Source organism: Ruditapes philippinarum, unplaced genomic scaffold (genome assembly GCF_026571515.1).
Source record: "Ruditapes philippinarum isolate M1 unplaced genomic scaffold, ASM2657151v2 ctg196_1_1_1_1, whole genome shotgun sequence".
NCBI classification, from domain to species: Eukaryota; Metazoa; Mollusca; class Bivalvia; order Venerida; family Veneridae; genus Ruditapes; species Ruditapes philippinarum.
In genome coordinates, this window is record NW_026862528.1 from 123,917 (window position 1) to 144,790 (window position 20,874).

The window sequence follows — 20,874 nt, forward strand, 5'->3', positions numbered from 1 at the left end:
GGCAAGCACTAAAAAAGTCGAGCGCGCTGTCCTTCTGACAGCTCTTGTTCCAAGATAAAATTACTGAAATAATTAGTTTGAATCAACACACAATTGTTTTTCCAACAAAAAATAAAAGCTGAAGGCCGTTTTAACATATTTTAACAACCAGTTTAAAACAATAGTGTTGCAATTTGCAGTTTCAAGTGATCATGAGTGGATGCTTAATGTTATCTTTCTTATCAAGCCCATTCATGTTATGGGTACACCAGGGATATTATTCCTGGTGTAAATTTCATAATGACTCATACGATATAGTTTCCTGTGGAGTCCAGCCTCAGTTTTTATTTTCAAAAAAATCTTTCGTCTTTCCTAGAAGTGGTGATAGACCATGCGGTTATAGACCGTGATGACATTTTGAAACAGGTTACTTATATCAGTAAGTGATCTCATAGATTTCTTTGAAAATTGAAATCTGGGTTAAGTTTCACTATCTGGGAAATAAAAAGAATGAATTGCGTGTATATATAAATAAACAATTTATGACACAGTAGCCTAAGTGTTTATATATGACACAATCGATAACGCATATTTTATTAATTTGTTTAAAAAAATAATAATAGTAATAATGTCCCTGTTCAAAGATTTATTTAAGTGGAGTCATTTTTTTTTTCGTATAAAAATTAATTTATTGTATAACTACCAAGAATAGTGTTTCTAAATGAAACAATGTTACATGGGTACCAGTGTTAAATTGAATGAATTTTTTTTAGCTCACCTGAGCCGGGTCAGGAAAATCCACTGTCTGACGTCTTGAGTCTATAATCCTCATTTAGTTTGATGACACTCTAGTGGTCACATTTTTGCCTCAATTGTCACCAAACTTGGTCAGGATGTTTGTCCAAGTAATTTCTTGGACGTGTTTCAGCATGGGTCATCTCAGCTGAAAAACTAGGTAACAGGAGCTAAAAATAAAAAAATCTTGTTAACATTCTAGTGGCTACTGTTTATGTCCATATGTCCTGGAATTTGGTCAGAAAGATTGTTTTATGATTTCTAGATCAAGTTCAAATATGAGTCACCTTGGGTAAAAAACTAGGTCACACAGCCCAAATATGGATAAACCTTGTAAACACTGACTCGTATTGGATAAAAGAACACTTGACAAAACTGACATGTTGAATTATTCTGATATGACCTTGACCTTTAATTGATTGACTTTTGAGGTCAAGTTATTGAAATTTGCTAAAATTGTCACAAATTTGTTATTTTTATTAGCTCACCTGTCACAAAGTGACATGGTGAGCTTTTGTGATCGCTTTTCTTCCGGCATCCATCCCTCTGGCATCCGTAAACTTTTACTTTAAACGACATCTCCTTATAAACCGCTAAGCCAATTTCATCCAAACTTCACAGGAATGTTTCTTTGGTAGTCAACTTTAAAAATTATTCTCATAATTTAATTCCAAGCAGAACTCTGGTTGCCATGGTAACCGAAAGAAAAAAACTTAAAATATCTTCTTTTAGAAAGCAAAAGAGCTAGAGCTTAAATATTTGGCATGAAACATCATCTAGTCAGTGTCTACCAAGTTTGTTCAAATAAATGCCATGAGGTCAAAATTGGCCCCACCCCAGGGGGTCATTGATTTTCCATATTTGTATATAGTTCAAACTTAAGAAATCTTCTTTTAAAAAAACCAAATAGTTAGAGGTTAGATATCAAGCATGAAACATCTTCTTGTGGGTGTCTACCAAGTTTGTTCAAATAAAAGCCATGGTGTAAAATTTTGACCCGCCCCAGGGGTCATTGATATCGATTTTCCTTATTTGTATATAGTAAAAACTTTAAAAAACTTCTTTTAAAAAACTAGAATAGCTAGACTTTAGATATTAAGCATGAAACATCTTCTAGTGGGTGTCTACCAAGTTTGTTCAAATGAAAGCCCTGGGCAAAAATTGGCCCCGCCCCAGGGGGTCATTGTTTTTCCCTTTACATACATAGTAAAAATTTTAAAAAATCTTCTTTTAAAACCCCAAAGAGCTAGAGCATGAAACATCTTCTAATGGTGTCTACCAAGTTCGTTCAAATAAGGGCCCTTGGGTTAAAATTTAGGCCCCGCCCCAGGGGTCATTGATTTTCCTTATATGTGTATAGTAAAAACTTAAAAAAATCTTCTTATAAAAATCCCAAAGAGCTAGAGTTTAGATACTAAGCATGAAATATCTTTTAGTGGGTGTCTACCAAGTTTGTTGAAATAAAAGCCCTGGGGTCAAAATTGGCCCCTCCCGGGGAGGGGGTCATTTTTTTCCCTGTATATATATTAGTAAAAACTTTAAGAATCTTATTGAAAAAAACCCAAAGAGCAACAGCTTAGATATTTATCATGAAACATCTTCCAATGGGTGTCTACAAAGTTTGTTCAAATAAAAGCCCCTGGTTTAAAATTGGCCTTGGCCCAGGGGCCTATATACAGGTGAGCGATTTCAGGGCCATCATGGTCCTCTTCTTTATGGATTTAATTCATTCTTGGACTAAAACGCTGTTATGACAAGACTGCCATGATGATAAATTCAAATGTGACCTTCACCTTTGAATGACCTTGACCATCAAGGTCTTTAATGTTTTGTGGGAGTACTCTTTTCTGATGTATTCTTCCTCTGATGTGTTTGACTTTAGAAATAAGAATAAGTCGAGCTTGGCCCCCGCTATGCAATGGCTCTTGTCTTATAAAGAATATACTCTTCTCCAAACTCATTGAATGTTAAAAAAAAAATAGAATTAAAAATAATAGAACCAGGTCAAGCAGCCCTTTGGTGACATCTGACATGACTGTTTACCATTATAAGCTTCTTGATTTTAACATGTTAACATCTCATCACCAAGGAAAAGTTATGAATAAAAAAACAGGGCACTTCCTGACATAAGCTATGTTTGACAAGACATAGTAATAATTTAAACTTTAGCAAAAAATTTATAGCAACTAGTGATGTATTCATTTGGTTCTGGTTGTAGACTTTGATAATTGGTCATTTCAAATGTGCCATTTAACAATATTAGTTACCATTTCTAGCTTTCTTTTGGAAATTGTTCGGCAGTGATGAAAAACATACTAACTTCTGAGGAATAATGTTTTCTGTCTTTTGCAGTATGAAAAAAAAGCACCTTCAAATGTTTAAAAAAAAATTAACCTTGTCTGTCTCGTTATTTCAGGTCCAAACTAGTCGGTCCAAGTGAATGTACATAATTATATGCCTTTAAGTGTGACATATATTGCAATTTTATGAAATCGGCCAATCATCTTGTATCTTAACATAGAATTATGTCATATGATATTTTAAGTTGAAAGATCCCTTTATCCCTTAAGCGTTACATTAATGTCAATCATGTTTTAAATGATCAAGCCTTTATAATTTTTCATTGCTCCATTTTTATAAAAGTTCAAGGTTAGGGAACAGTTTACACAAGGTTAATAAAGCAATAGTTTTGGGAGGAGCCAAATAGCTGTTTATGTGTCAACCTTATATCTGGTAATTTGAACCCTGGGTTATAACCAATGCTTCATTAACTTAAGTAGTGTCTGCAAGCTTATGGTAAGTTGTGCTTGATTATAGATACTGGACATACCGGCTCTGAAGATTTTCTTACCAAAAAAGCTGAAAAGTGGCCAGATAACAAAAATTATGATGTTGGTTGGGGTAGTAATCACCTTTAGTGATAGCACTAGTTAAGGGACTAGAGACAACAAATAAATATTGAGCTTCAAAATAAAACATAGATATATTCTTGTCATATAATTATGTACAGATAGGTAACAGCTCTTGTAACAGCTTTTTTAGGTATTCTCATGATTTAATCAATACAAATATAACCAGATGTCCATGTTTGAATAAATATGAGTGTTTATGAAGTCGGAGAAACGTTTGGCCTATACTATCAGTGTTCAGTTATTAAGAAAATTTAAATGACCTTAAATCTTGCCTTAAACCTTGTTGTCAATATACATTGATATGGCTTCATTTTGTATTCTATTCTATGGTTTAAGCTCAGGTTCTTTTGAAATGATTCTTGTTGGTGATTACGTTATATTTATACATATATTTTTGAGAGTGGATTCATAAGCATACTCGTCTCATTGACAAAATAGACTTTCCATAGGCCTTCAGTAAGCTTACAGAAGGTTTATTGTTCTACTCAAGTGCCACCAGTTGTTTAAAAAATAATGCATGTAATGGTATTTGAAGTCTTCCTACACAATTAAGTGATCCTTCACAAGTGCCGCTAGATTCTACACAAGTGTTGCTAGATTGTGGTCAGAAAGAATAAGCAATGAAACCCGAAACCAGAGTTGACCATCACTTTAGATTATGAGCAATTCTATATAGAATTTTTAATCATTTAAGTGACTTGCCTGATACTCCATCTGCATAAGGGCAATTTGTACATCTATTAAATTTTGGTCTGGTCTGATAATTCCAAAAAAGGGAGCATATATAATCTCAGCATGGTGAAATATTCTTTGTTATATGCTATTTAATTGCATTAATGGATAAACTTCTTTTATAATATAATAGGAGTTAACACATTACTGCACCAAGGTGACAATATATTTTATTACGTCATACACTCCTCGGTTCTCAAATGAGATGCGCGCGCATAATCAGTGGTGATAAATCAGTGCGTAGCAAAATCTTGTCGAGGTCGGACGTGGTCTGACACTCTGGTGATAAATTATTGCACTAACTTTTTATTTAGTAGCTACGAGGTAGTTACGATTGAATAAATTACTACGTGGTAGTAATTATTATAAAAGCAATTTACAATAATTTATTTTGTGATAAACACAATATAATTATATTCTTTCGTTAAATATTTATTTCTATAAATATTTTCGTTTAAATTTGACTGTGTCGCCATTTTAAGTTGTCGGTAACTTAATTTATCGATAATAATATAGGTACCCGTCTCGCACGTGTGTCAGTAAAGTACCCGTATTACATGTGTTAGAATGGCGGACGCAATGTTGCCAAAAACGAAAGAAAACGACGGTAAAGTCCCAAACCCAAAGCCTCAGTCGTCAAAATCTGTTGAGGGAAATAAAGGTCCTTCGGGTAAAGGCCCTATGAGTGGGAAGAAGACGTCTAGTAAACCGTCTGTTGCGAGTACATCGCAAAGTTGTTCCCAAGGTTCTACTTCCATGCCTTCTACCGGCACCGGTCCGGATGTAAATTTAGTGACTTTCACGCAAGAAATGGCCGGTATAATGAGAGAAATGAGGGATAATCAGAATCAACTGTCGCAGAGAGTTGAAACAATTGCCGAACGTGTTGACAGTTTAACCTATGATTTTGGCCAGTGTGGGCCTAGTTATGAGCCTAGTCAGGCTAGTGATGATGATGATAATTGTCAGCTATTTTCTGATAAGTCCCAAGATGATTGTTCCTTGTCCGGTTATTCTCAGTCACAGCAGGTTCATGATGTTGCTGAACAGGGTCTGTTTAAAGGGTTATTAAACAAGTTCAAACAGACAGAACAGGTTGATAATGAAGTGCATGGGGATTTGGCAAATTTTATAAATGAAAGCTTCCGAGGTGGAATGTCAGATGAGGCATACACTAGTTTAAGTAAAGACATCCATAGGCCGTCAAATTGTATGAGTCTTACCAAAACCACTGTTAATCCTCAAATTTGGTCTTACATGAAACCATGGACACAAACAGCGGATGTAAAAATGCAAGCTATTCAAGTGGCAGTTGTAAAGGCAGCTATTAATTTCACTAAAATGATGGATAAAATTGCCAACTCTGTGGACAGTGATATATTAGAGTTTGGTTCAGATGCCTTAGGTATACTAGGACATGCACACAAGTTAATAAATGTGCGTCGTAAAGAAATGCATCAGGCGGATTTAGACAATAGGTATAAACAGTTATGTTCTGCCAATGTTCCTTTTACTGACAAACTATACGGTGATGATGTATGTAAAAATGTCAAAGAGATTCAAGATATGAGTCGTGTTGGGAAACAGTTGTCTGTACTGTCAAGATTTAAGGGTCCGAGAAGAGGCCGTCCATATCCCTCAGGGCCTTATGGCAATTTCCGAGGAAGAGGCCGTGGTCGTGGTGGACGTTACCAACCATTGACGAGTAGTTATACTCAAGCGCCAAAAAACCCCAAGATGGGAGTCGGCAAACGTTAAATTTAGAGGTAAGTACTTCTTCTTCTAAGTTTGAGGCAGGTAGACTAAAAAAGTTTGAACAAAATTGGAGAAATATAACTTCTGATCCGAAAATCTTAGATATAGCTCTTCATTGCCATTTTGAAATAAACGATGACTATAAACTTGAAAAAACATTTATTATTGGATCAAAATTTTCTGAGTCGGAAAGTATTATTGTTGATAAAGAAATAAAGAAATTGCTAGAGTTAAAAGTTATCAAGTTAGTACACCACGAAGAAGGTGAATTTATATCCCCAATTTTTACCAGACCAAAAAAGGATTCTGGTGAATATCGTGTTATATTAAATTTGAAAAAATTGAATAAATATGTATCATGTCATCATTTTAAGATGGATTGTTTTGAATCAACATTAACATTAGTTACAAAAGGTTGTTATATGGCATCTTTGGACATCCGTCATGCTTATTATTCTGTTCCTATTGCTGAAGAACAGCAGAAATTACTTAGATTTATTTGGAAAGATAATCTGTTTCAGTATACCTGCCTCCCTAATGGCATTTGTTGTGCTCCCTTATTATTTACAAAGTTGTTAAAACCTGTTTATGCAACTCTAAGGAAGCAAGGTCACAAAAATAGTGGATATATTGATGATTCTTTATTAGTTGCTGACAGTTTTCAGAGCTGTAAAAAGAATGTAGATGATACAATAAAATTATTTGATGAATTGGGATTCATTAAACATCAAGAGAAATCTGTACTAATTCCAACAAAGAAAATAACTTTTTTAGGCAATGATATCAATTCTGAAGACATGACTGTCACCTTACCACAGGACAAAGCCAAAAAGTTGATTCATGCTTGCTTAGAGTTGCATAACAAAAATGTATGTTCAATAAGAAAAGTTGCCCAAGTCTTGGGGTTAATGGTATCAACTTTTTCCGCAGTAGAATATGGACCACTTTTTTATAGAAATATTGAACGAGAGAAAATAGAAGCATTAAAAAGGGCGAATGGTGATTTTGATTTACAAATGAATGTCTCGTATGCCATGAAGCAAGATCTTTCTTGGTGGATTGAAAATTTGTATTCTCAAAAGAGATGTATAGATCATGGAAACCCTGAAATAATTATAACTACAGACTCCTCGTTAATTGGATGGGGTGCTGAATGTTCAGGTGAAAAAATTCAAGGAAAATGGCTCGTTGAAGAGTCTTGCAAACATATCAATTACCTGGAATTAAAAGCTATTTATTTTGCTGTAAAACTATTTTGTAAAAACACAAAAAACACTCATGTTCAAATAAGGTGTGATAATACTTCAGCAATTTCTTACTTAAATGCAAAAGGAGGAATCAAATCATATGACTTAAATGACTTGTCAAAAACTATTTGGTTATGGTGTATAGAAAGAGATATTTGGTTATCAGCAACTTATGTTCCTGGAAAAGAGAATATTGCTGATCAAAGTTCACGTATCTTCAATGACAATGTAGAGTGGACTCTTGATAAGTCTGTTTTTCAAAAGATTATATCTATTTGGGGAATTCCGGAGATTGATATGTTTGCATCTAGAACAAACAGACAATTACAGAGATTTGCTTCATGGCATCCAGACCCAGAGGCTGAATTTATAGATGCTTTAAAACCAGTTGGTCTAATACATACTTTTATGCTTTTCCCCCTTTCAGTTTGGTAGGCAGATGTCTGCAGAAAGTACTGCAGGACAGAGCAGACTGTATTTTAATAGCTCCAGCGTGGGAAACAGCAGAATTATTATCCAGTGTTGATGAATTTGTTGATAGACAACCCGGTTATGCTTCCACAAGGGAACATTTTATCCATAGTGAACACCAACAAAAGTACATCCGTAAATCAAGAAATTACGTCTGATTGCTTGTCGGCTTTCAGGAGATCTTTCCAAAGTAAGAACATATCAGTTAAGTCTACCAATATCATACTTGCATCATGGAGAAAAGATACGAAAAAACAATATGTGTCTTATATCAATCGTTGGACCAGATTCTGTAATGACAGACAGATTAATTCAGTTCAAACAGATTTAAATTTTGTCTTAGATTTTCTTACAAGTCTCTATGACAGTGGATGTGGTTATAGTGCTATTAATACAGCACGAAGTGCTCTTTCAGCTATAGGTATTGTTAAAGATGGGTTTTCCATTGGTTCTCATCCAATAGTAATCAGATATATGAAAGGTATTTTTAACCTTCGACCTTCGCTTCCAAAATATTGTGAAACATGGGATGTATCATCAGTATTAGCCTATTTGAGGAAATTGTCACCTGTTAGCAAACTTTCATTGAAGCTTTTGACTCTAAAATTATGTATGTTAATCGCATTGACTTTGGCAAGCCGGGTTCAGTCTATATATTTACTTGATATAAAAGACATGAGGAAATGTTCTTCATCATATATTTTGCATTATAGTGGGCTATTGAAACAGTGTCGTGCTGGGTTAAGTAACCCTGTTGCTGAATTGAAATCTTATCCTCCAGATAGGAGATTATGTGTTGTTTTTGTGCTTAAGGAATATTTAAAGAGGACTGTGAATCTTCGTCAGGGAAAAACATGTTTATTTATCAGTTACATTAAACCTCATAATGCAGTCACAAGAGATACAATAAGTAGATGGTTACGTACAGTTATGAAATGCTCGGGCATAGATTCTGGAAAGTTTAAAAGTCACAGCATTAGAAGTGCCAGTGCATCAAAGGCAAAGCAGAAATTCGTACCTATTGAAGATATTTTAAAGATGGCAGGATGGTCTAATGGTCAGACGTTTGCTAGATTTTATGACAAACCAATTCAACAGACTTCATACAGTGAAGCTATACTACATCAGTAAGGTAATACTTTTTACGGAATGAATCAAATTGATACATATAGTTACATATGTATCTTACATGAAGCTTTGCCAAAAATTTGCTTTGAAATCTCATTTGAGAACCGAGGAGTGTATGACGTAATAAAATCCCACAAATAAACGAGACTTACCTTGGTTAAGTTGAAGTTTGGTTGGGATTTTATGTAGTCATACACTTCGAAGGGGATCAAATGCCCTCCCCTTCTCCCTCCCTTATTATTTGATTATTTTGATAATGGAATTTTTAGCAAAGCTAGATTTTTTACTTTGAAGACTGATTTATCACCACTGATTATGCGCGCGCATCTCATTTGATCCCCTTCGAAGTGTATGACTACATAAAATCCCAACCAAACTTCAACTTAACCAAGGTAAGTCTCGTTTATTTGTGGGATTATATTTTAACATAATTAATAAGTTATAGAGCCATAGGTATTATATTGCTTAATCAAGTTTACTAGTATCATATTTGGGGATGAATTTAGTGCTTAGGTACAAGCTGTTTGCATTGATCAGGTGTCCCTCATCAACAATCTGTGGTTAACAGTTTAAAGCTCTAAGTCACAATTTTTATTAAATGTTTGTTTTGTCATCTTTTTCATATTGAAACATGGGCCTACAACATGGGCCCATCTTATTTCAAGGTAAAGTTTGAATCTTTGGACAAGACTAGGTCAATGGCTTATATCAAAAAATCTTGTTCATTTTGTTCGAACAATATATCTCTCAGTTTGTGCATTCTTCTTTGTTAATTTTGAATACCGAATCTTCAAGGTTGAAATACATAATAATGTTCCTGGTCGACTTAACTGGCGGAATGCGTTTTCCTAATATGGGCATGTAAATCGATACATGGGCGCATTTTTCGTGGAACCATATTTCTTCTGATAAGAAGCGATAAATGGCAAAAAATATGAAATATGACCATAAGGAAAATTTATGTCAAAGAATATTTTAAACCCATTATATAGATAACTAAAAAGATACAGTGCTTTTAAACTTCTTTTGATTTTTCAGCCATATGTGTTTTTCCTCATTAGTTGTATATCAAGATGTTGCAAATTCCAAATGTTGAGGAAAAGATTTCTACCGATTAAATTTATTTAAAAATTAACATGCCCTTAAACAATAAAGACAATTAAAAACCCGGCAAGGTACAAAGGTAACTACATGTACAGGGAAAAACTTATTTTCAGTCAAATCAAAAAATTTATCCAGTATTTTTAAAGAGACTGTTTCTAAAACAGTTATAAAATTAAACAAAGTTTTGTAAAGGGTGTTTCAACAATTTTTTGAAAATTGAGCTTTATTTATGTTGGTATTTGTTCTGCTATGTAAGATTGTGCAAATGTGTATTGTAATAATTATATATAATTTTATTTTATAATTTTCTATAAGATAAAAACTTTAAATACATTCACAAAATGTGCCCTTTATTTAGCTTCGTGAAATAAATTAAAGACAACAAGTGGCCTAACTCTTGTCTGCCTTTTTATTTATAAGATTATGCCCCTTTATAAATTTGAGATTTAAATTTTGAAAAATAGAAATTAGGTTATACATTGGAACCTTATTAATCATATGATTTTAGAAATTAGTCAAAAGAAAGATTTATACAATTAAAGTGTTTGATAAATGTGAAAATAATCATAATCCAAGCAACAGTTTACATGTATTTATAATGAGAGAATTCTGATATTTTTAGGGACATATTTACATATTTTGATATTTAAATCTTAGTCTGTTGGTAACAATTGTGGTTTTAAATTAGGCTTGCTTAAATCAATTTATTTATTAATGTGATACACGTTAAATTAATATTAGAACAATCCTTAGATTTCCGTAAAAGACAAATGTGAACGCAGAGTCATGCTTTTTTTAACAGTAACAATGTTAAATCTTAGGTAACTTTTACATGTAAGGTAAAAAGATTAACATAACCAAGTTTAAGTAAAGATAATAAAAACAATATACAGTATCTATTTCAATACTTCAGATAGGATATCAGATTCATGGAATTTGTATTCTTCTATGAACTAGACAAGTTTTACATTCCATGAATGAAATATGATTTGAGAGTATCAAGTGTCATACAATTAGGACTCCTTTAAATTATGTACAATCACGTGTGTTTACTGCCTGTACTCTTATATGCTCCTAAAGTATTAAAAGGACAATAAATTAAAGAAGGCAGTTTACAGCCTGTACTACTGTGCTACTCAAGTTAAGACAATAAATAAAAGAAGGCCCTCAAATAAAACTATTATATTTATTTATATGTAAATGCACTTTACAAATTATTTTATTCACAGAAAAAGCATAATTATATTTTCTTTTATGAGACACTATATAAAAAAGGCTTCAATTACAGATTTTGAATATGTTGACAAGTTTCAGCTTTCGGACATTTAATTATGCGAAAGAAATTTCAAATTTCTTGTATTCAATTCAAACCAAAGAAGAGTAGTTGTGTTCAAATGGAAATAATAGTTTCCAGCTTTTTACTTTACTGCAATTTTGAGCCATTGGAAGGGCAAACTTTTTTTCAGACTTTTCTGAATCTTGTCTTAAACATGTCTCAAATGGAAATAATAGTTTCCAGCTTTTTACTTTAATGCAATTTGTGCCGTTGGAAGGGCAAACTTTTTTTTCAGACTTTTCTGAATCTTGTCTTAAACATGTCTGAAACTTGTCAACAAATTTTATTTTCCGTTTGCTATTAATTTTTGCTATTTCTGTTATTTTTTATTTCTTCCACGTATTTACAGCATGATCCGAAGAAAGCGGAGAACTTTGACAAGATGTTCACTCGCTCAGCGTTCAAGTTGACGCCTACAGATAGTCTTGTTATAATGAACATAGATGACAGTGCCTTCGCTAACTTCTCTTACTGCAATCCGTATTACGAGCCACTGGCTAGCTCATTGTCTGCCACTACATCTGTACAACACTTGTAACTGTATCACATTATCACATTTATCGTGCTTTTATATGCAGTCTTTATTTTCTTGCGCATGAGTAAGCATGCCATGTATGACAATGTGACGGGACGTGTATTTTTCGTGTTAATTTTTTTTTTTTTTTTCGGAAAGAGAAATGAACGTTGTTTTTTTTTTCCTGGACGGTTATGGCCTGGGAAGCTCAGGATAAATGTGGTGTATCGAAGTAAGAGAAAGAAAAATGAGTATGTGTTGTGTAAATATATTGTGTAACTTGCGAGACAGTTTTGATTGTAAATTTGAAGAGATTTGAATGCAGAACAGGGACGGTCTCTCAGGTTTTATGAAAACTAAGACAGGACTTCTATACAAGTTAACAGACAGGAAGTTGAATGTTTGAGAAAAGTTACTGCAGGTAGGAAAGAAATCTTCGGAACAAAAAGAATCTTCAAGATTACTACAAAGGACATTGTTGTGCAGCTGTGCAGTTTACTTGTCCACAAGATACTTTATAAACATTTTCTGTCTTTATTTAGTCTTATGTTACCATCATAGTAAACTACAACTCCAAATTTATTTTGTACTTTCTTTTCTTTTGAGTAAAAAATGATAATGGCATACACATGGCTTTGATTTTTCATTCTTTTTATTATTATTTTATTTTTTTGTGTGAAATTGTCAGTCTCTATTTTGGCCATTACTTTTTTATTCAGGATTTTTTACAGCCAATAAAAGAAGCAAGACTGTTTATGACATTACTTTATTTGTATGATTTTTGTGCCAACCTTTAAAAACCAGACATACTTTATAAAAATGTTTATATATTTATTGTTTGAACTGATTTACTAGTTGTCTTTTCAAATTCTTTGTTATTCTGAAAAAGTACATGTACCGGTACGTACATGCATATAGAAATAATCTAACTCATTGCAATCTCTCAGAAATCATATTGGATAATATTAGTTGATCACTTGTAGAAAAATTGGTAATTACTGGTTACTAATCCAGGAAAACTGGTAGGTGTACAGGGCTGCATTTCATAGAAAGTCCTAAGTATTTCCTAAATCTGATATAAAAAACCAACTTTAGGCCGTTTCAATGAAATAAAAAATAAATATCTTCAGTAAAATGCTGTAGACTATATATAAATGCATTCTACTGAGAAAAGTTCTGAAATATATTGACAGACCCTTTTTAATAATTCGCAATGTGTAAATGGCCCCATCAGCATTGCTCTTCAGAAATTAAAGTGACATTATGCCCATCCAAGTGTATAAATGAGTGAACAGGTCAAAATAAGTTTTCATTTTTTCCATAATTCGATCTTTTAATAAGAACAATTATTTCACATTTACAAAACCAAAGGATTTTTTCTTAAATATCCATTAGAATTTACCTGTAGCATTCAGTTCATAAAAAGAGTGGGGCAGTCTTTTTATATTTTAGGCAGATTATAGATTATATCCAAAACATTTTCCATTATGAACTGTTGGGTTTTTTTTCTTCTTTTTCTTTTTTTGTTAATTAAGCAAACAGTTCCTGACATGTATATTTTAAATCCTATTTTTATACAAATGTGTTTATTTTGGAACACCTAAAAGTATCATAGACTTAAATGGCATTACTTACAAAAATGCTCATTTAATTATTTTTCAGAAGTGGTTGTGTTTCTTAATTACTACTATTATAATTATATGTTATCCTCATATATTTGTGGCATTACTTTAAAGTTTTGTTTGTGTATATTTTTATATTTTGATGTGATAAAAAAAAAAGGTTTAATCAAACAAGGAAGTAAAAATCAAATATTGTATTGAGATAACAGCTTGATTTATTGTCTGTTATATATTATCTCACACTTTTTATTTTACTTGAAAATTATGAAGTCAACTCTGAGAGTAATAGCAGACAGTCAAAACTGTATTTTTATCTGATTAATTCCTAAAAATCACATAGTCTGAACATAACCTTGTATACCTCTCTAACTCATCTTTGACCAAACACGAGCTTCAAAATGGCTTGCTATATAGTCAGTCAAGCCTGCTGATCCATGTAGCTTTAACCATTCTCTGTATTCATGCTTGCTAATTTTAAAAGTTTTGATATTGAAATCCTTAAAAAAGACAATAGTTCCAAATTTAAAAACAGGGTATCATTCAAATTTATTCAGATTTTTTTTTCACTGCAGGGTTGATATACTAAAAAAATTTTAACCCACCTTTTCAATTTTTTTTGCTTTGCTTGCCAATATAAAAATATTAAATGCTGATTAAATATTTTCTAATAAATAGATTTTTGTCAATTTCAAGCAAAATACATTATTTTGATTATTTTGTACATAAATGAAGCATATTTTTTCAAATTTCTTTGACTTGTATCTACACAAATTATATACTGTATAAAGCTTTTATCATCTTGAGAGCAATTTGTTCAACACATTCTTGGTTGTTGCATACATTTTGATTGTTGCTTAGTGGTTTTTGCCCCTGATATCAAATTTCTTGCCTCTCACTTGTTTTCTTGCCCCTCACTGGTGTAGATTCATACCCAATCAGAGACTTTGACTGTGTTCATTTGAGGAAGCTGTGAACAGCTGGCTTATAGAAAGATTGTGTTTTTCACAGGTGCCTGCCCTTGCCTGAAATAACACCCAGAATGGCACCTTAGGTCTTCCTGCACAAGTAAAGCTGGAAAGTCGCCATACTATATTACTATTTTAACATTGCTAATGGGAGTTAAAACCCAACAATTACTTGATGACCATCTTACTTACTTTTGATTATTTGTCAATTTTCCATTTCTTTATGTTGTTGCTATACAAATGTACTATATGTTTACTCTTTTACAAATCATGGACGATTATTTCTATAGCTTCTATTCAAAGACGTTCTTGGATTGCATTCTTGAATCTAATATAATACCTGATGGCATGGATGTCAAATTTTATGTACGGTATGAAAGTGTGTTCAGTAAGTAAACATAGATCCAATTCACAGAGCCTGTGTTTATCAACAATTCAGTATCTGAAGTTAACTGTAAAATACCTGAAGTTAACTTTAAATTGTCTGAAGTTTATTTAAGAATTTAAATTGAATATTTTGTTTTATATGAGGAGTGATCTTTTACATTTTGCTAAGTCATCAATTTTTTATATTGTAATTCATTAGCCAATTTCTGCCAAGTTTCTTTATTTTTGTGTGTGAATATTTAGAAAGGAATAGTAAGTATGCTACAGTGTAAGTTAGAATTTCAGACTGAAAATGTTTTGGAATACTGACCTTGAATGCCTAAGTACACATGTTCTTGGTGACAAAATGACTTTCAATCCACCATTGCTCTACATATCTCACAAGTATTTGAACAAGTTGTCTGCCATGCCATTCCTTTTGTATAACTTATCAATTTGGTGTAGTTATTCTTGATCCCAAAGTTTTTTACATGGCTAATATTATATTGTGGTGTGGTTTCTTTGTTTTCTTCCTATTCATCCAGTTGGCTAATATTTTTGTATAAGAAAAGCTTAATATAGAAGTGCATATGATTTTGTTTGTCTGTTTTCAAAGTAATTTATTATTCATACATGCATACAATAACCAGGAATTATATTTGCATTAAGATGTTATAGGTAGTGCATCAATCTTTAAAACCTAAATGTGTGTCCAGAGGTTTTTATGTCTGTGTCGAGCGAGATGTATGTTTTCATTGTTAATTCTTTATAGATAATAGAATAAGAGCATACATAGAATTAGACCATAAGATAATGGCATTGATATAATTAAGACCATAGTTTAGAGCATACATACAAATTAAGACTATAGGTAAGAGCATAGTTATAGAATAAGACCATAGAATATATGAAGAATAAGACCATAGATAATGGCATTGATACAAGGAAGACCATAGGTTAGAGCATACATAAAAATTAAGACCATAGGTAAGAGCATAGATATAGTATAAGGCCATAAAGTATAAGACCATTATAAGATAATGGCATTGATATAATTAAGACCATAGTTTAGAGCATAGATACAGATTAAGACCATAGGAAATGGTAGAAATGCAGATTAAGACCATAGATAAGAGCATAGATACACAATAAGAACATTAAAAAATATAGTTAAATTGTTTTGTAGAATGATTACCCTTGGTTAAGCTACCAAATCCAACTAAGAGCCTTTTGTCTGTAAGGTATTTGGCCACTTTGGCTAATTTATAAAAAAAAAAAAAAACTTAAAATTAGTTTCTTTTCAAAGCTTTGTGTTCAAGTCCCACAAAGCTTACTTACTACTTTCCTACAAGGAAGATATAAACATCTTCAAAGGGAGGATCACTCAGAGCAATGAAAACAAAAATGAATACAATGGGAGAAAGTCACAGACTAAAATTGTCTGTTCATGAAAGACAAAGAAAACTACAACATTTCTCACTGTCCATATCACTTGCTTGAGCACCATGTTTGTCACTATCTTGAGTCTTCCTTTTAAAAGCTGGAAACCTGATGTTTGACCTTAACAGAAGACAATGTAGATTTAAACCTAATCAAAAATGGAAAATATTAAAGTAAATTTCTCTGATAAGTGGTAATGAATTCAAAATCATGCAACAGTAAATAATGGTCCGTGATTTTAACAAATTTTATGTAACATTGAATGGTTTAATAGTGTTATGTTAGTGTTATGTTACACAATTTGTAAAACAAATATTTGGGACAAGGAAAAAAATCTTTATAATGTAGCATAGCATAGTAGGCTTTAACTCTGTGTTTCATGGTGACCTAATTTTTGGTTTTCAAGGTTTGTTTGGCACATCTTAACATGTGCCCCATATCTTCCTGTATTCTTAACATAGATGAGATGGCGTGTTTGATTTCATTTGTTTGCTTCGTTAGCATTTCATGTCTGCCTTCCAAATTACACTGATAGCAGATTTATTTCATGGTTGTCTGTTTGTAAAACTGTAAAGATTTTGCCACTCAACATTAGTTCTTCCATGTAAAATGTTTTTAACTTTTATCTCCAATGTCTGCTTGAACAATCTTGCCAAGGCTGCCATAAAATTGATTGGTGTAATTTCTTTCAAAAAGAAATTTGTGTAGATTTGTTTTTTGTATAGTAAGTATAAAGGGTGCATATGTTTGTTTGTTCTTATACAAATGTTACTTTTATTTTTTAAAGTTCTATTTAGTATTTTTCTTTGTCTGTTTGAGTTGTCCATTTCAGTTCTTACCAGGTTGTGAAGTCTTTATTATAAAATAATGTAACCAAGAACAAGTCTATTACTTCTAATCATTCTTGGTTCATTTAAAGTCTGTACATGTAACTCTCTTATTATTTGCATTTTCAATGCTCAATCTTGACATTTATAAAGTTGCAATATCTTGTCTTCCTGTTTGCATGTTTGCAAAAAAACAACATAAAATAACAGAGCAGATTCTTTATAACCATGGAAAAAATCTTAACCCTGTGAATGTTGAAACAGAATCTGCAAAACATTTTTATCATCTGTACAGAGCCAATAAAGCCGGCGCATTCATGCGCTCTGTTTAGGCTCTGTACCATTTGTTCAGGCTGTGTACCATTTGTTTAGGCTGTGTACCATTTGTTCAGGCTATGTACCATTGGCTAGTCCCTTTAGTTTTCTCTGACTGACCAGGACTTTTGTACTTTTGTACTGTTGGCTTATGAATACATAGATCCCTGACATGCCTTATTCTAATTATCAGATTAGTGGAAATAATGAGAATTTCACCACAACATGGCACATGTCATTGTTTGTGGTGAAATCTATTGTTATTTATATAAAAGGTCAGAGTTGCACCATTTTTTGCCATTTTTGTTTTTCTTGAGTGAAAACAACCATCAAAGTGCCAAAGTTCAATGTTTGTTTTGGGTTTCTTTGTTAAAAATGAAATAATTTTAAGTCTTTTTTAAGTTTTGTAGAATGGACCCCTTGCAGAGAAGACTATTACAGACAAGTTTTTGTTATATTTTTCCTGGTGAAGTCTTTTGTATTTTCTTAGAATAGGCCCCTTTAACAGAAGGCTATTATAGACAAATGATTGTTATATTTTCCTGGTGAAAAGTCTTGATTATCTTTGATTATGTAAATATTTTTATGTTTAAGAATACAATTTAAGCAGAAACTTTGGTTATGTTATTAGATTTGATTTTAGTTTAAGAATATGATATAATAATATATTTTATATATCTCTTTATATATATATGATAGTTTAGTTTGTAGAATAGACATTTTTTTCTCAATTCTAGATGGAAGTCTTTATGTTTCTTTATGTTTTGAAAGGTAAATATATTTACATCAGGTCTAAAAATAATTTTACAGCTACAATCCTAATAAATCTTTTGATCCTTGAACAAAACAAAAAAAAGATAATAAAACTTGAAATTGCCACAAGCATAGTGCCATGGAAGTCGGCACTTGGGTGAAATTTGAGCAGACTTTGAGCTGGTTTTAGCAGCTTCAATCTTTCATCTGATATTCAGGAAGGTATGATTGTAAACAGTCCCAAGGACAAGCCCATTCTAGAATTTCAATTTCAACTGGACGTAGGTTCAGGGATCTTGGTATATCTATATACTTTATTCTGTAGCCTGCTGTTGGCTACTAGAAATAAACATGTGACCAGTGCAGACCAAGATCATCCATGTCATCTGATCATGCCTTCATGGCCTTCTATTCAGTCAGTACATATTTCAAGAATTTCCCCAAAATAGCTGAATTGTTTTTATCTAGATTGATAGGAAGGTCCTTTAAAGATATTTAGCATGGTAAGTGTTATAATCATGACCATTGTTAATAGATTAAGTTGAGTTCTGCAAGCTTAGTATTTCATGAAATGAAATTATTTGGTTACTTTTACCATTTGTCTGAATTACCAAATAACAAGGTTCTTGATTACATGTACAGGTTTTTAGTTACATTGACGTTCTTTGTTAAATTTACAGGTTTTTGGTTACATTGGTGTTCTTTGTTACATTTACAAGGTTTTTTGTTTACAGTCAAACCTTGACGTTTTTAGACCTGAATCAGGCCAATTAAAGGAGTGTCCTCAACCTGACCTATCACTGATTATTTGTGAATGCTTAATCCATGTAAATGGGAAGTATTTTTAAAGCAAGGCTTATGTACTTGAAATCATTATTTTTCAAACAATTCAATAAACATGTGCACTAAAGGCAAGCTTGTAAGAATGTGGTATAGCTGAACATGTTTGCTTGTTTTCTGTCAATGTTACCAAAGATTGCACCATATATATATTTTTCAATGAACAATATGTAAAGTTTTTTCCTCCAATATTTCAGTATTTCTTTTCATGTTTTTCAACATGTACATTAAGTTTGTTTTTTACATGGTCATATCGACTGTTCATATACATGTATATATATTTTTTTTTCTTCATGATAATTTGTGTATATGTTGCACATATCTATATTCTTGTATGTGTGAACTTGTAAATTATTTTGAAGAATTGTAATGCTTTTATTTCTTGTTTTTCTCAAAAAAGTAATACTTTTCTCAAAAATCTTCCAAAGAATTACATTTATGTCAGAAGAGAAAGGTAACTTTAACTTGGATCTTTTTCAGATTTTTTATCAAACTTTTTTAGTGTTCAATTTAAAAAGGGAATATTTTTTTCTGAATATATGTGTGTTCTTATAAATATTATCATTATTATCATGATTGTTTTTACGATAACTATGAACATAAATATACTGAAAACTACTGCATTTAACAAAAACCTTGAATTTATATTACTTTTCTATCATTTGGCATTATGTTCTTGGAGCTTTTATAAACTATTCTTTAGACAGTCCCATTTTGTTTCATTTTTAACACTCCTAGATGTATTTATGTAATTTCAAAACATTTAATCTTATATAATATATTTAAAAAATATCTTATATATTTAAATAAAAGCAAATCGGAACGATGCACCATTGTATTTATGTCATATTTTATTCATTTGTTTTATGATTAAAACTATCAAGTCCACGTTTGTTCCAGAAGAATTTAGTGAGGTTTTTTTTTCAATGGGTGTTGTTTTTAAACTGGCAAATTGTCAGTTACAAAGATAATTTGGAACAGTACTTGCAATACTTGCTAATATTTATATGGGATTCTAACATTATTATTCTTTATTTAGAAATTTAAAAAAAGTTTTTTTGGGAAAAAGTTTCTTTGTTGTTATAATTTTTTTCTAAGGAAAAATGCTTATTAGAGGACTTGGACTCTTGGAATTCGATTTTTATAGTTTTGAATACATGTACATGTAAAGGTTTATATGAACACAAGCATAATCATGTTTTTAAGAGAAAAAAATGTTATTTTTATCTTTTTTTAAATGCCACCTTTACACGATAGCTTTGAACTATGTTTGTGCTTTTCATCTTTAATCAATAAAAACTTGGAACAATTCTTGTATGAATTAATTTTCGAATAAACGGCCTAAAAACAATCAGAATTTTAAATATGAGAGCATTGTATTTTTGCCATGTTTGTCTTTTGTAATTATCTTGAAACTGCCATGGAAAATTAATAAATTTATCACTGTAAACAGTTTTTGGTTTGAATTTAATAGTGCAATAGTTTAAATAAACTGACACCAGCAATCATAGTGACTATAGATTACATAACTTAAATATCAACATTATATTTTTTTCCAAATGTTGCAGACATAATGTGTTCTTTCTTTCCTTGTTTTCATTTTGCTCTTTTGGCATAACTTTGACAATTTATTTTGTTTGTTGTCAATGATGTTTATCTATTGACTGATAAATGGAGTTTTTCTAACTGTATTAGAGATTTATTAAAATATACCGATTATTTTCTTTGTGTTGTTATTTGAAAAAAATAATAATTATTTTTAAAAAAGTTTTT

General features: G+C 31.7%; 2 protein-coding genes across 3 annotated transcripts in view; both read left to right on the forward strand.

Annotated features, from left to right (window-relative positions):
* LOC132719370 (calcium-dependent protein kinase C-like) overlaps positions 1-20,874 on the forward strand; it is a 77,286-nt gene that overhangs the window by 53,030 nt on the left and 3,382 nt on the right. Inside the window, exon 11 of one of the 2 annotated variants that reach the window (XM_060703134.1) lies at positions 11,809-17,141. The exons of the other annotated variant lie outside the window; for it this stretch is intronic. Within the exon in view, the coding sequence (XP_060559117.1) occupies positions 11,809-11,997 (189 nt within the window). The 3' untranslated portion in view covers positions 11,998-17,141. Of the gene's footprint in view, positions 1-11,808; positions 17,142-20,874 lie in introns of those variants that run through there. 2 annotated transcript variants of the gene reach the window in all.
* LOC132719371 (uncharacterized) lies at positions 4,601-8,012 on the forward strand. The gene is made up of 2 exons (XM_060703136.1): positions 4,601-6,184; positions 7,848-8,012. Exon 1 carries the CDS (start codon positions 4,986-4,988, stop codon positions 6,174-6,176), a length of 1,191 nt encoding a protein of 396 aa, XP_060559119.1. The 5' UTR covers positions 4,601-4,985; the 3' UTR covers positions 6,177-6,184; positions 7,848-8,012.

Excerpts from the sequence above, each read along its gene's own strand:
- LOC132719371 (XM_060703136.1), top strand. The coding sequence starts at position 4,986 with ATGGCGGACGCAATGTTGCCAAAAACGAAAGAAAACGACGGTAAAGTC.